The sequence below is a fragment of the Lupinus angustifolius genome, chromosome LG10, assembly GCF_001865875.1.
Source record: "Lupinus angustifolius cultivar Tanjil chromosome LG10, LupAngTanjil_v1.0, whole genome shotgun sequence".
In the NCBI taxonomy this organism is placed as follows: Eukaryota; Viridiplantae; Streptophyta; class Magnoliopsida; order Fabales; family Fabaceae; genus Lupinus; species Lupinus angustifolius.
In genome coordinates this window covers 15,706-30,447 of record NC_032018.1, presented here as the reverse complement: position 1 = coordinate 30,447, position 14,742 = coordinate 15,706, and the positions used below count along the sequence as shown (strand labels likewise).

General features: G+C 33.8%; 2 protein-coding genes and 1 pseudogene across 2 annotated transcripts; 1 reads left to right on the top strand and 2 right to left on the bottom strand.

Annotated features, from left to right (window-relative positions):
* LOC109358938 (AP2-like ethylene-responsive transcription factor At1g16060) lies at positions 4,990-9,195 on the top strand. The gene is made up of 8 exons (XM_019603448.1): positions 4,990-5,299; positions 5,443-5,525; positions 5,663-5,671; positions 5,953-6,041; positions 6,145-6,218; positions 6,368-6,418; positions 7,443-7,519; positions 8,478-9,195. Exons 1-8 carry the CDS (start codon positions 5,133-5,135, stop codon positions 9,059-9,061), a joined length of 1,134 nt encoding a protein of 377 aa, XP_019458993.1. The 5' UTR covers positions 4,990-5,132; the 3' UTR covers positions 9,062-9,195.
* Positions 9,741-13,170, bottom strand: LOC109357774 (tubby-like protein 8). Its single transcript, XM_019601818.1, has 9 exons — positions 12,441-13,170; positions 12,175-12,289; positions 11,521-11,697; positions 11,330-11,385; positions 11,166-11,262; positions 10,952-11,041; positions 10,773-10,865; positions 10,268-10,335; positions 9,741-10,058 (listed from the first exon to the last, which is right to left on the bottom strand). Exons 1-9 carry the CDS (start codon positions 12,884-12,886, stop codon positions 9,983-9,985), a joined length of 1,218 nt encoding a protein of 405 aa, XP_019457363.1. The 5' UTR covers positions 12,887-13,170; the 3' UTR covers positions 9,741-9,982.
* The window catches only part of LOC109357709, a 2,125-nt pseudogene continuing 1,261 nt past the window's right edge, over positions 13,879-14,742 (bottom strand).

Sequence of the window (14,742 nt, the reverse complement as noted above, 5' to 3'; positions counted from 1 at the left end):
CCAATGCTTGAGCTCCTTCTTAAGCCTTTTAAGTTTTTGACTCAGAATGAACATAGGACAACCTATGATCTCAGTTTGCCAAGAGTCCTTAATCAGCCTTTTTCAATCTGTGCTTTGCAGCCAACAATATGGGATGATGGTCAGAAGCTATTCTAGGCAGAGTGCAGCAGGACACTTGAGACCAAAGATTTAACCAGTCCTCATTACAGAGAGATCTATTAAGCTTCTTCTCAATTAAAGCATTACCTCTTCTTTTGTTAGTCCAAGTAAACTGAGCTCCCAAGGTTGGGACCTTGATCAAGGAAGAACTGTTGGTGAAGGCAAGAAACTCATATGTTGAAGTTCTAGAGGGCAGGGTTGCACTTCTGCATTCATCAGCACCCAAAATGGCATTGAAATCACCAATACAGCACCATGGCCCTTGATTAGCTAATAAGTCCACTTGAATGTCCAACCAAAAAGACCTTCTATTAACATGATTAGTGTGAGCATAAACCACACAAACATTCATATTCTTGTTGTCCACAGATAAAGAGATAGAGATGTGTTGATTAGAGATTGTTATAATGGAAGGATCCAAACCAGAATTACAAAATCCCCAAATAGAGGGAATATGAGAACCTCTATTATTCACAACAAAAGGCTTGAGATTAAGAGTAGACCAAAAATTGGATTTAATCACCTCAGGGGCAACCATTGGCTCAGCTATGAAGACTAAATCAGGATTGTAAGACTTACATAGATTTTTTAGAGTTAATCTGGTTTTCAAATTACCTATTCCTCTGCAGTTCCAGAACAGAATTCTCATTTAGGATTAGTTAAATAGCCACCCTTTCGGGTATAATACACTTTTTCAGATTGTTCCCTCTTTCTCAACTTTCTCTTTTGAGATTTACTCAGAACTGGTGTGAACTCCTCTTCCACTTCCACTTCTTCAGTTGCCTCATCATGTGCCCATAATCTACCAACTATGCGAATGTCATTGGCTACAACTTGATTCATATCAGCTGTTTCTTGCACAATTATGTTATGAGTGGAAGATTCATCCTCTTCCTCCTCATGGATTGAGTTCTCCACTCTTGTGTCCAGAAGATCCTCATGTGAATGAGTATCTAAATTTCCCCCTGACTCTTGTGAGATGGTTAGCCTCTCCATGTTCTGCACATTTTCTTGAGCCCCTTTGTCAATGTCCAGATTTATAACCAAATCATTAATTTCCCTACCCTTTATGGGTTTGTCTGCCTGTTTTGTTTTTTTCTGGACAGGTTTTGTTGTAACTTCAACCTCAGGTTTTTTTAACTTGTTTCCTGCATTGATGCACAGCATGGCCAATAACTTGACACCTTTGACAGAAATCAGGAAGGTTTTCATATTCGATGGACACAAAAAAAGCAAACCCTTCTCTTTCTACAAGGATTTGTTCAGGAAGCTCTACTTGAGATTGATTTCCACCATAACTTTAGCAAAGTGACCAAAGGCTCTGGTATGAGTGGCTTCATCCATTGAAAGGGGAGTTCCTATGCACCCTGCTATAGAAAAGATAATGCGAGGACTCCAATACTCCTGAGGGAGGTTATGGATCTTTATCCAGCACTGAGTGTGTGACTGCCTCTGCAAGTTTGGATTGAAATCTGGAGACCAAAGGAAAAGTCTCAGGAATCCAGGATTGAGATTCCAAGATCCAACCGAACAGATGGTTCTCATATCTTCTAGGGAGGAGAAAGAGAATTCATAATATCCTTTGCCAAGGGATATCATTGACCATTTCCCAATCATGGTCCACATAGATATTAGTTTACTCTTTAGATCCGCAAACTTGAGTGGAGTATCTCCCTTAGACAAAATCATTCGTCCATGAAGATGGCTTTTGCATCTTAGCAAACCTGCTTGGTAATCTTCTTCAGGAATCTTGATTGCAATAGCATCCCCTTTGATGCATGGTTGTGGCAGCTGAGAGGGGGAGATGTCACAAGAGGACCTCAGTGCTTGTGCAAAGGATTTCTTGGTTGTGTTTGCTTGGAGTGTGGGAGCCTTTGTTGTGTCAGATTTAGGGCCCTTCCCGAAATCCCCCAAGAAACTCCAAGGAATAACAGGTGAACTCATGGAAGCAGGTTAAGGGGTTCCAAGAATGTTGGAGATCTTCCAAGAATGTTGGAGCTTCCTAGAATGTTGGAGAGTTGCAAGCCCTAGCAGAGCATTGTCGCATGTAAGAGAACCACGGTCATGATACTTGGCCATGAGTCTTCTGGCACGGTAAGGATGCTCGGCCATGGGTCTTCAGGCTTGGTCACGATGCTTGGCAAGAGTACCTGGCATAAGTTTTTGGCGCATCATGCATATAAGGCATGTGACAGTTCTAGCACCTTGGCATAAATATATAACCAATACTCTCGAAGCCACGTTAATTAATAGCATGCACAGCAATTGGAAGATTGGTTCAGGAATTTGAGTAGGAGCTAGGGGACGAGGAGGAAGATAATGTGGATACAGCGGGTCTTACTACCCACAAGCTTCATCCCTTGTTTGTCATAATCAAATCAAGAATTCAATGATAGATCGTTGTATTTACTATTTGCTGTGATGTCTGAACTTAATTAACTTTCCAAGGGAACATCTCTGAAAAATAATGAGTGAGGCTTTTATTTTTGTTATAACATCTTTATTTGACAAATAAATCTCCGAAAATTGATTTGACAATGATGATAGCAAGAATATTAGAAACATGATGTAAGCCTTGAACTTCAACGTTTAGAGGCTTGCTACTCAATTGTATTCTTTGGGGCCTATAATATGAGTTTGTTTACTCTAATCTTGAGGTGAGTGTGTATCCATCAATGTCAACCAGGAAACAATTAAGTGCACTTAAGATTCTGACTTCAAATTAATGTATGGGTGCTATGGGTGACTACAATGAATTTCACAAAATCGTCAAGAGACATGATTTAGATCTGAAGACCAAGTTGTTAGGTATTACACAAATTATGCTGAAAGTAAGGGTAGATTGAATGCATCTCTCTGTTTAGATGGATCAGTTAAAGTTTCATGAGTTGTTCTTGAGCCTAATCATGAACTTAGCCCAACAAAAAGCATATTTCTTTTACAAGTAACAACAATTTGGGGCCTCACATAAAAAGGAGGCTTGGATTATCTTGAGCAGAAATTTCCGATCTCTTCTAGTTGTTGAAGCGAATGGGTATCAGAATCTCACATTAGGTGATCTACATGTTTTAAATTTATATATTTTCTATTATTGAGCATAACAACGTAACATATATGTGTAATTTTAGATATTTGAGGGCAGGGCCTTCGTGCAACTACAGTTCATGAAAGGGAGAACAAAATGCTTTTGGGGCCTCAAATTATTGATGGAAGTGGAACACAAGAGAACTCTCCAGTAATGGAAATTCATTACTTTTATTCTCAGTTATTGTTTAATTACAAGTGTTTCAGTACTTTGGTTAGGGTCAGTAGCTCATGCAAATGCTCTAGGAAATATGCTTTGCATTTTGCAATCTCTATCATCTTCTGGTGCTTATATGCTACAGTATAACATCATGTAGAATCCGTGACCCTTCATTTTGCTTTAATTTGTTTCTGGACCAGTTTTGAAGCTAAAGTAGCATCATTGATATTAAAGTAGCACTATGGATATGGAATAATCCTGTTGGGGCTTTATGTTTAAATGATACTTAGATTTGGATGAATTATGAATTAAGAATAATTTTATATCTCCTGATAATAATGTGATATCATTCTTTTGTTTTTGTTGTTGATGTACTCTCCCCTCCACCCAACCTATAGAAGAGTGGCATGCTCCTTCCTATTTTATTTCTAATAGGTGTGTGAATAAAATAAACCTTTAAATAAAGACTTTTTTGAGGTCCCATTCAATTTTAAATTAAACACTATAGCTACTTGATTTCAAACACTAAGAGAAGCTTGTTTTGGTTAATGTAGACAAGGCACATGGATTGCATTTGAATACTAGTGGTGCATAAGCTAACATCCACATCATTACAAATTATCACAAAAAGTAAAAATAGTAAATACAAAAGCATCAAGCACTACTCCAAAAAAACTACTTAGAGACGACATTGAAATTTCCCCATCTTTAAGGCCTTTGCCGAACTCCCAACTGCTCCATTCATCACATCTTCAAATCCGTCCCAATTCCCATTCCTTACAAAAAGTGAAAAAACAACCCCTGCCGGCTAACCATAATTAAGAAATGAGATATTCTGTGAGGTTTTTTAAATTATTTAATTTGAAAAGTATCTAAAAATCTAAATCTTTGAAATGAAGAACAAATATATATTCCTAACAGTCACATATCAACATCTTTACTCAGATTCTCACTATATAATTGAGGCGTTGTTTTACATCTCAAAAATATTGTTAGTTGTTAATTTTTTCTGTCTCATCTTACTACTTTTAAGTTATCCCAAAACATATATGGGGCAAATAGTTAACATTACTTATTTTACTGCACATCAAGGATAAACTTGAACCAATCGGTAATTAGAAACTAATATATTTTTTACATAAAGATCGTGAAATTGATTTTATAATCGTTGAATAAAAATCTGTAGTGACAATATAGTTAGGAAATTAACCAAGATATCAATAATGTCATAGTCTATTGATTTAATATTTTCAATTTAATTAGTTTAAAAAACATTGGTCTAGATCTATATGTACATGTTTGCCTCTCCCTGATCTACACTGACATCATGAAATAAAAATAATATTTTGATCATGTTTAAAATATGAAGGTTTAATCTCAGAATCATTGGTGATGGGAAATTAGTTTAATAAGTAGTTAAAGTATATTTGGGAGAATGAGATGATAGAGAATATGAGAATTACTAGTACAATATTTATTCAAATCATACCAAATAAAATGAGACAGTAGAAGAAGTGAGAGTTAATTGAAAAAGAAAATGGTAAGTGAGAATAAAGAATTAGACCCACTTTTTCGCTCTCATCTACTATTTTCCATTAATGCCCTTCTTATTGGATGACTTGGTCATATTAATATAGCTCTCTCTTCCTTCACTCTAGAACTATATGTGTATGAAGAACAAGTACTGTGGTCCGATCTCTTTTGTTGTTGTTGTTGTTGAGAGCATCATATGGCTAGGAAAAGTAACCACAAGAACATTACTACTACTCCTTGTTCTAATTCTAACACTACTACACTCACACCCACTAATGTGAAGAAGAAGAAGAAGAGGGCAAGAAAAAGCATTCCTAGAGACCCTCCTTCACAAAGAAGCTCAATCTACCGTGGTGTTACAAGGTTATTATATTTTCCTTCCTTTTTTTCTTCAATAGTTGTCCCCTCTATTTAATTACAAATACATATATTCATCGATGGTTGAGGAGTTTGAGTACATATTAATCATGCATGTGCTTATATATACATATACATATATATTATAGGCATCGATGGACAGGTAGATATGAGGCTCATTTGTGGGATAAGAATTGCTGGAATGAATCACAGAACAAGAAGGGAAGACAAGGTTCTTCAACCTCTATTAATTGAATTCATATATTCTCCTACTTTTCATTTATTTCTTCTACTTAATTATTTTCATCCTTTAATTACTAATCACTTTTTCCTTTGTTCATGATGGCGATGGAAAACAACTTGCTGCAGTATATCTAGGTATGATTTGTGGGTCTCAAAAATATATACTCCTTCTAGTCATATTTGTAATTGCTTTTAATTGTTTTTATTCGGCCGTTGAAGTTAGAGAGTGAGAAATTATTATATGATCGGGCCATGAGAAATTAAATATGATCTTTATCAATAGAAACATAACATTTAACAAGTGCAATGTCCTATTGTTGGAGACTTCTGATAGAACCATGCATGTAATAATTTATGGATGCAATTAGATGAAAATGAGGGAAGCCCGTTAATAAGTGCAAATTTGGGTTTGTTAGGTGCATATGATGATGAAGAAATGGCAGCACGTGCCTATGACTTGGCAGCATTGAAGTACTGGGGCCAAGACACCATCCTCAATTTTCCGGTTAGTAAATTCTTTCATCCTTCCATTCAATACTTCATCACCATTTTTAAAGCAATTTTGTTGGTTTCTCATTAATTAATTCACATGTTGATTTAATTTGTAGTTATCAAAATATGAAGACGAGCTTAAGGAGATGGAGGATCAATCCAAAGAAGAATATATTGGATCATTAAGAAGGTTTTTCCTTTAACTATTTGATGTTTACAGAAGTATATACAATAATACTCTATTATGTAGTGTGTAGATTATTTTGGAACCCATTTATTTATATTTTGGAGCCAATTCGCATGGTATTTGAGTTTCACGAGTTATTCCTTAATTTACAGAAAAAGTAGTGGATTCTCTCGGGGAGTCTCAAAATATAGAGGCGTTGCAAGGTATATTAAGATCTCATATCTCTTCTGATCTCTGCCCTCAAAATGTTAGTAAACTTTGTAATAATTGACTCTCTCTTATCTATTGTAGATCATGGCCAATAAAGTGAACCAATTATATTTTTATAACTAGAAACTATAACACACAAATAACTCTCTTTTTCCCACTCTCCCTTCTCTTGGGGTCTCTCATGAGACTCCTCAAGAAAGCATAAATAATGAAGGAGATAAAGAAAGGAAGCATAAATAATGAAGGGGGTACAGAAAGGAAGCATAAATAATTCATAATATCTATAATTCATGTATTTAAATTTTATATTGGCTTTTGTAACACCACTCTAAACTCCAAAGTTAACATTATTCTTTTTAAGATGAAAGGATTAGCAGACACATTACATATTTGTATGTCATACCATGCTCAATAAGGTAAACTTTAGGTTCCATGTGTTATGAAGAGTCCAATATTGTGTGAGGCATTGTTTGTAGAATAGGCTTTTAATTAGTCAATGAGTAGGCATTTTCATCATCTCTGGATGAATCCTTTCTCAACCACAAGTTCGGTTGTTAGTATTTAGTAATGAACAACATAAACAAATGGTGCAACCTGAGGATCACTTGTATCTAAAAGTGTCTACTTCTCTATCTCAAGCCAATCATGTAATGACTTGTGAATAAAAGAAATTTTTTAAATACAAAAAGTAATAAAATATAGTATTATGATTAGTTTGAAGCACAAAGTGAGATACCATTTGAAACAACTAATATATGTATGTACAATTATATATGAGAGGTAGAGAGAGTGTACTCAATTCAATGGGTAATTTGAGTTGAGCACCTACCAGTCCATTTGACCTTTTCATTTTTTTATCTTTATAAGTATGGAAGAAAACATTGCATTTCTGTAAAGTTAATGACTATGATAAGAAATAAGGTTAAAAAACTTATGTTGGAATAAGTGAATCCCATAATACTCTTTAAAACGTTGAGTCCCTTAACTACTTTGCTTTTCTTTTTTTTAAATGTGTAGACATCACCACAATGGAAGATGGGAAGCTCGAATTGGAAGAGTCTTCGGAAATAAATATCTATATCTTGGAACTTACGGTAATTTCAAATATCTACATCAACATACCTATTGTTCTTCCTAATGTATAATAACGTCTTAATTATTTGATTCCAATAAAACTAAAATAGGGTAATGCAAACTTTAAATTGCTCAAAAACTTAACTTAAACACTTCCAATAACAGGCATATAGTTGCAAGAAATATGATATGAACTTAGATAAAATTTGAGAATGACATTTAGATAGGAATAATTTTGTTCTAAAGAGCCTATACCTAATTATAAGAGAAAATAGTGTATGAATCGATGATGTTACAGTTTTTATATTGTAATTGTATTATTTATTATTTAATTATTATTAACTCTTAAATAAAAATAATAACTCTTAAAGATAATAAATTGTATAAATCTTTACACTGAAAATGCATAAATATTATATCATCTACTTGTAAAGTAAAGAAGGCAATGGTTTGCAAAAATTGTTTAATGCAAACATTTACATTAATAATATTGTATTTTTATTTAAATTTTAAAAAGGAAAGAAAGAAAACAAAGTAGATCAATGCATTCAATTCCTCCTGAAAATTTGAAAATCCATTAAATCATGCTTCCTGATCCCAAATTCAAAACAGAAAGTTCCTACTTCATTTAATTAAGGTCCCGCAAGTCAAATTAATAGGACAACTAACATGAACCAAAATATGCAGTCAAATCTAGTTGGTTGAAATATAGGTCACCAAACCTCAACTGCTTCTAATAGCTATTTAATGATGATCTCATTTATTGAAAGCCCTTTTATGTGATGAGGAAAGAAAACCCTCCACCGAAGTTACCCACATAATATATTTGTATATTATTTGTGATAGCTATCAATGTTTTAGGTTGATTTAAGATTTGTTTAAAGCTAAGAAATGTTAAGGAAAAAATAATTTATAGAATTTAACTTCATTTGTGGGTTTTAGAAATTAAATGAGGTTTAAATTTATGTTGTAATGCAGCCACCCAAGAAGAAGCAGCGACAGCATATGATATGGCAGCCATAGAGTACCGTGGACTTAATGCTGTTACAAACTTTGATCTTAGTCGTTATATAAAATGGCTACGTCCTAAAGCACAAGACCAAGAAGAAGATATTATTAATATTAATGAATCAATATCATGCCCTATTACTCCCAACACTGAATTAGATCAACCAAACCCTATTCATGTTCCTATCCCTATTCCTATTCCTATTCCTATTCATGGTGATGAACTTGAAGACGTAGGGTTTGTTTCTCATCATCAACGATCTTCTGTTAGTCATGGCAGTACAAAATCTTATAATTCAGCTCTTGGGCTTCTTTTACAATCATCAAAATTCAAAGAAATGACTTCTTCCTCTTCAGCTTCAGATTATAATAACACTAATCCATCACCTTTGGAGTCAAACTCAAACATTCCTCGTCGCACATTCCCGGAAGATATTCAAACCTTTTTTGAAAGTCATCAAGAAGATTTGGGAAGCTACATTAATGAGAGTGATGACGTTATCTTTGGTGAGTTGAGCTCAATTGCTGCACCAATTTTTCATTGTGAGCTTTAGAATGAACAACCTAATTCATCTCTATTCAATAACAATATTCTATCCATGCATATTTATTTATTAAGGATTATCAACCGAAAGAGTAAAGAAGTTAGAGGGTGTAAGATTCTTCCAATTGTAACCTTTTGTTTTTTATACGATAAAAATAGGACATGTAATTCGTATTTTTTATTTGTTAGTTTTTATGTCAATTGCTATATAATAATTGAGATAAAGAGATCCATTTCAATTTTCATTTTAATATTTAATGTTAGTGAGCATCTACAAACTACAAAGTATAACTTGCTATGTTTTTTTCACTAGCATATCATAATGTGCAATAACTATGTTACTCCCCTTTGAAAGCACGTACTTCTAAAGAGAATCTTAAAACCAGTCCAATTCCAAAGTTAGATAAATGTTAAATGCCCAACATTTTATCCCACTTCATGTATAAAAAATTACTAGTACATTATATTGAATGTTCATTTAAAATTATACTGTTTTGTCAATCAAAAGACTTTTGATACATAGATAAAAGTGATCTGTCTCAAGTTTTATATGAAAGTTAGTATTAAAAGTTGTTCAAAATGAAAACAGTGTAAGAAAAATGAGATGAAATATGTATGGAGAAGTGCATGAGTTCTATACACCGTTACTTTCAAAAAGAAAGTAATAAAAATTTTAGGCTAACATTACATGAATTTAAAGAAGTTTTCCGCGCTTCAATATAAGAAGTGACTATTGATACATAAATTTTGGAGTATTGGGTGCCGTATGATTTGATGACATCGTATCTCATTATCTTTCAGCTGAATTTGAAACAGCAGATACAGCTTATACTCTCCCAAAATCAAAATCTTCATTTTCATATGAGAAAAATGTACTCAACAACAAGATTCATAAAACTATATGGATTTGTGTTGAGAGAAAAAATTGGCATTAGACTGTGCAACAAAGCTTTGCATCAATGGAAGCCAAACATATGCAAAAGGCCTGATAACCAGTCAAAGGGTATCTGCACAGGAAAATGTAGTTGGTTAAAGTGAGTTATAAAACTTTGAAGTTACATAACTCTAATGTTTTAGTTGATAATGTAGTTGGTTAAAGTGAGTTATAAAACTTTGAAGTTACATAACTCTAATGTTTTAGTTGATAATGTAGTTGGTTAAAGTGAGTTATAAAACTTTGAAGTTACATAACTCTCATGTTTTAGTTGATAGGTACCTGTAGTCCATTACAAACTTGGATTTCCCAACCCTACCTAGCTGCAGGCTCGTCTGTGTCCCATTCTCCTAAATCACATCAGAGACAAGTTAAACTAATGCTCTATACGAATCACATCAAAACAAGGATACTACAAATTTAAAAAATTAATAATAGGTAATGAAAAATTTAAAGACATTCAGATATTTATTTAATCATTGTCGCATTTCGATCTATAGAGGTTTTAAAATTCAAATTGCCAATTTAAAAGTCGTATGATATAGTTAGGAGTGTCCGAAATAGGTACGTGTCTAACATGGACACAACTACTATTTTGAAGTGTTTGAACATCACATAGAACAATCAGAACACTATTTTGAAGTGTTTGAACATCACATAGAACAATCAGAACATCATAGACCTTTACTCATTGCAAAATGTGCTGGATTGCAAAATGTAGAACATGCATATATGCAGCAACAAAGCAATGGAACTTATAATTGCTTTGAAAACACTTTCACCATACCTCTGAAGTCAACTGGAAATTTTTTATAGATGTTTGGATTCTTAGTCCTGCTCTTCCTTTATCTCTAAAGTCAAGCTCAAATTGCTTTGAAATCTGAAAGAATCTAACTGAAATTAATCAAATCCAGATGACAAAGAGAAACGGAAAATGGAACTTATCCAAATTAATTAGGCCCCTACCTTGTTGTAAAGTGGAACCCTTGAGAACAGTTGATGGACTTTGTCCAGTTTTCCCTCCCAGTCCATTGGCAATCCTTTAATATGTTGTGCCTGATAGATAACTTATATTAAATTGGAAAATGGAACTTTAAAGTTATTATGCAGACATATTAAATGTGATAATGTTCTTGAAAATAAATCTACGATACCAATGATCCATGATATGGAAGATTACCTGGGTCATGTTCTTCAGTGAGATAGGTTGATGCTTGGGTATATAGGCCCTCATGCTTCTGTGACTTCCAGTACATGTTGCTATTGTAGGTATGTATCTGAAATTCAAATCTCATAAATGGCACTGAAGAAAAGGAATAAAGGGAAATAAAGATATTGGCTTACGTTACAACAGCAAGAGGTGGTTTTCGTTGTTTCCTATGTAAATCATGACAGTAACCCTGATTGCAAACAGACCATGTATGAAGATTAATACTAGGATTAAGAGCAGAATTATATTATTTTTTTGCCATTATTAAACACATAAATGATGCATTTTTCACAGACAGATAGCAAAAATAAAAAATAAAAGAAACCTCATCCCAGATGTGGTACTTTGAGCCCATGAGGTTAGCTGTTACAGTCCCAAGAAAACCATCATCTGAATTAGAAATTAGTCCTTTAACATTCTGTGCTACAATGAATTGAGACCTCCCATTCCGTCGCTTGTGGTGTGCCACAGCTAGTTTCCTATTCTGCCTTCCATGACCTTCCTATAATATAAGACACCCATCAAGCAGGTTTATAAAATTGATAAATGAAAGTATGAAACAATGATGAACATTGAAGATGGAGCTAAAGCCACAAGCAGCAATTAAAGAATGCGACTATCACAATAGCACACCACTTAGAAAATTTTAAATTATGGTGACTTATTTCAATGTGAATCAAGATCCTGTAAAGTGCATGGTATGGTATGGTAACACTACAGCAAGTCAAGTGCAAGGTTGATGCTCTAAAGTCTAAACATCTACAAACTATATATTGATAGATGTTTCTTATAATTAAAATTGGAACAAGGCTAACTAAATTTCTAGCATTTTGTTTGTTGTTAGTGTATAAGAATGGTATGACATAGTACAAAAAAATAAGGTGAATAAGTTTAAAACTGAAATGGTCATCAGCACTCTACTCTTATAAACTCCACAAAGATATGCGAATGAGAGTCCATGAGTATCTAGAAATCTTACATAGGTGTAAAGAGAATAGAAAGTGCCACCAGATAGTCCTTGCGGCAATGCTTCCTTCACAATGACACATGTACACCTTCCAATATCTATAGGCAATTGTCTACAGATCAATGACCTGAACATAAATAGACAAACACTCAACTCCGCATACTAATATGAAATCTAAACTGGAAAAGAAATTGAGCAAGCTATCAGTTAATTGCACCAAAGACAAGAGTGTCACGAATCTAACTTGATAAAATTTAGAAAAATGAAAAGTGACTGACTTATTAGGCAAAGTGGACCAGGAAGAAGCAGGAGCAGCCTCAGAGTCAGAGAAGTCCCAAATATTGAAAGAAGTAGATTTGTGAGATTCAAAAGGAGGTTCCAATAAGTTTGAAGCCAAACCCCTTTGAGGCTCATTTAGTTGCATGCATAACTGAAGGGAGGTAGGCTTCAAAATCCTCCTCCTGTCAGTGGACAAAGACTTTGATTTTGAGAACTGCTTAGGAGGCAGAGAAGATGATGAAGAAGAAGAACAAGAGGAGGACCCATTATTATTATTGTTGTTGTTGTTGTTGGAGACCACATTTTCCTTGTTGTCATGTTTGGTTTCAGGTTTGGAGGAAGGTAAGGGAGCATAGTCACTGCAGCTACGACTGTGCCTGAGCTCATTGAGGGGATTGGTATAGAGAGAGGTGTATGAAAGTGAGGATTTTTTGGTAACATTCATGTTCAAGTTGAAGGGTTAAGGTATCAATCAAAGAAAGAGACACCTAGTGTGGTGCTGTTTGGTTTATTTTGTGGACAAAGATGTAACTTCAGTTTGAAATGTATGTGGGTTGTTTTGAAGAACTAGACTTGGCATTGCTATTGCTATTGCTATTTGCTAGTACTATTTCCTATTTGAACACCAGAACAGAACATGAATGAATTATTGTTTTGAGAAGAAAGGGAATGAAAAGGGTGGGTGGGTCACTGGGTCTAAAGCCGAAAGCTGAATCTATTTGGATGATCAATACTGGAATTTCTTTTGCTTCCTCTATTTATTTGTTATAATTTTGCATACACAGTACCTAACAGTAATAATCTACTTAAAATAACAATTATTTATTATTCATCTGTATCATTTTTTTACTTAAGATTTAATCATAATTAACACATAAATATAATACATAGATAATTAAAATAAAAAGTAAATTATATCAATATCTCCTGACATTTAAAAGAACTACATAGATCACTACATCAAGATATCAAATTTATTTGTAAAATAATAATTATTGCAAATAAGATGTTTGAATTTGAAAAAGTTTCGGGAAGCGTACAAATTATTGGGTTGGGCGTTAGTGTGTTTGGTACGGCTAACGGTAACTATTCATTTTCAAACTTGTTGTCTTGTAGACGTAGTCTGTGTTTGAGACTCTACAAAATAATGTCTAATAATCAAATCACATAACAATAATAATAATAATAATAATATATTATGTGATCCCTTATCAATCATCTTTGTCTTTGTATCAAAACAATTAAGAAAATGTCCCTCTCTTTCTCCTCCTCACTTTTTTCTACTATCTTACCCTCATTTACACTGCTTATTATTATTGTGTTCCCATCTATCACTTGTTTTGACAACAAAACTCCTCTCACAGTTCCCAACATACACCACTTTCAGCAACTACCTCACCCAAACCAATTTAGCAGCTGACATCAACAATAGTAAATGAAACCATGAAATGTCTTCCTATGACATGGAGAAACCAATATTAGGTTATTGAGATTAAGATATAGTAAATGTATATCCTAATTTCTCAAATAGTCATTTACTAACAGTTCAAATCCATACCACAAACATAGATATATGTGTAGATGATCCAACAGCAACTCCAATTGTGATATCCTGTGGAGAGATTGAATCCGTTAACAGAATAAAAATATGCATAAGATAAAGAGCAGGCTTTGAAAGCCACTTACAAGCTTGTCCTTCATGGCAAACATAATAGCGCTGGCATGCTCAGCAACATTGCCCACGTTTGGAAGCAAAATAACACTAATGAAGGCCATTGACATATTCAATGACTCAGATGCTCCCTGCAAAGCCCCAAAATTTTTCTCTTCCAGGGGAAGAGAAATTTTAAGGTTATAAATTACAGAAGCATATTGACCAAGAAATTCGGTAAGCTACTCCACGGTTATACCTCTATGGCATCTACAAGGTATCCAGACAATACAGATACCCATGCAGTTAAAATAGCAAGCCATAAAATTGCTTCCTATTTAGTTAATTCAATTTCTTCATTCTCTTCAGAATTTTCACTATTATCTGCTATCTGCATCATAAAGTATGGTTATAAAGTGTAAAATGGTCATTTAAATCGTAGAGAAGAACAAGAACAAACCTATATAAAAACTCTTATATTCGAAATGCAGATTTAGTATTCTGATCAATAGACAAAAAAAATTGAAAAAGGAAAAGCGCTGATAGCATTAACAGATGGTCTTCATCCCAAGTAGATCATGTAATGACTAGTAAGATAATTATACACGACAAACCTAAAAGACAATCAAATTTATATATATATATATATA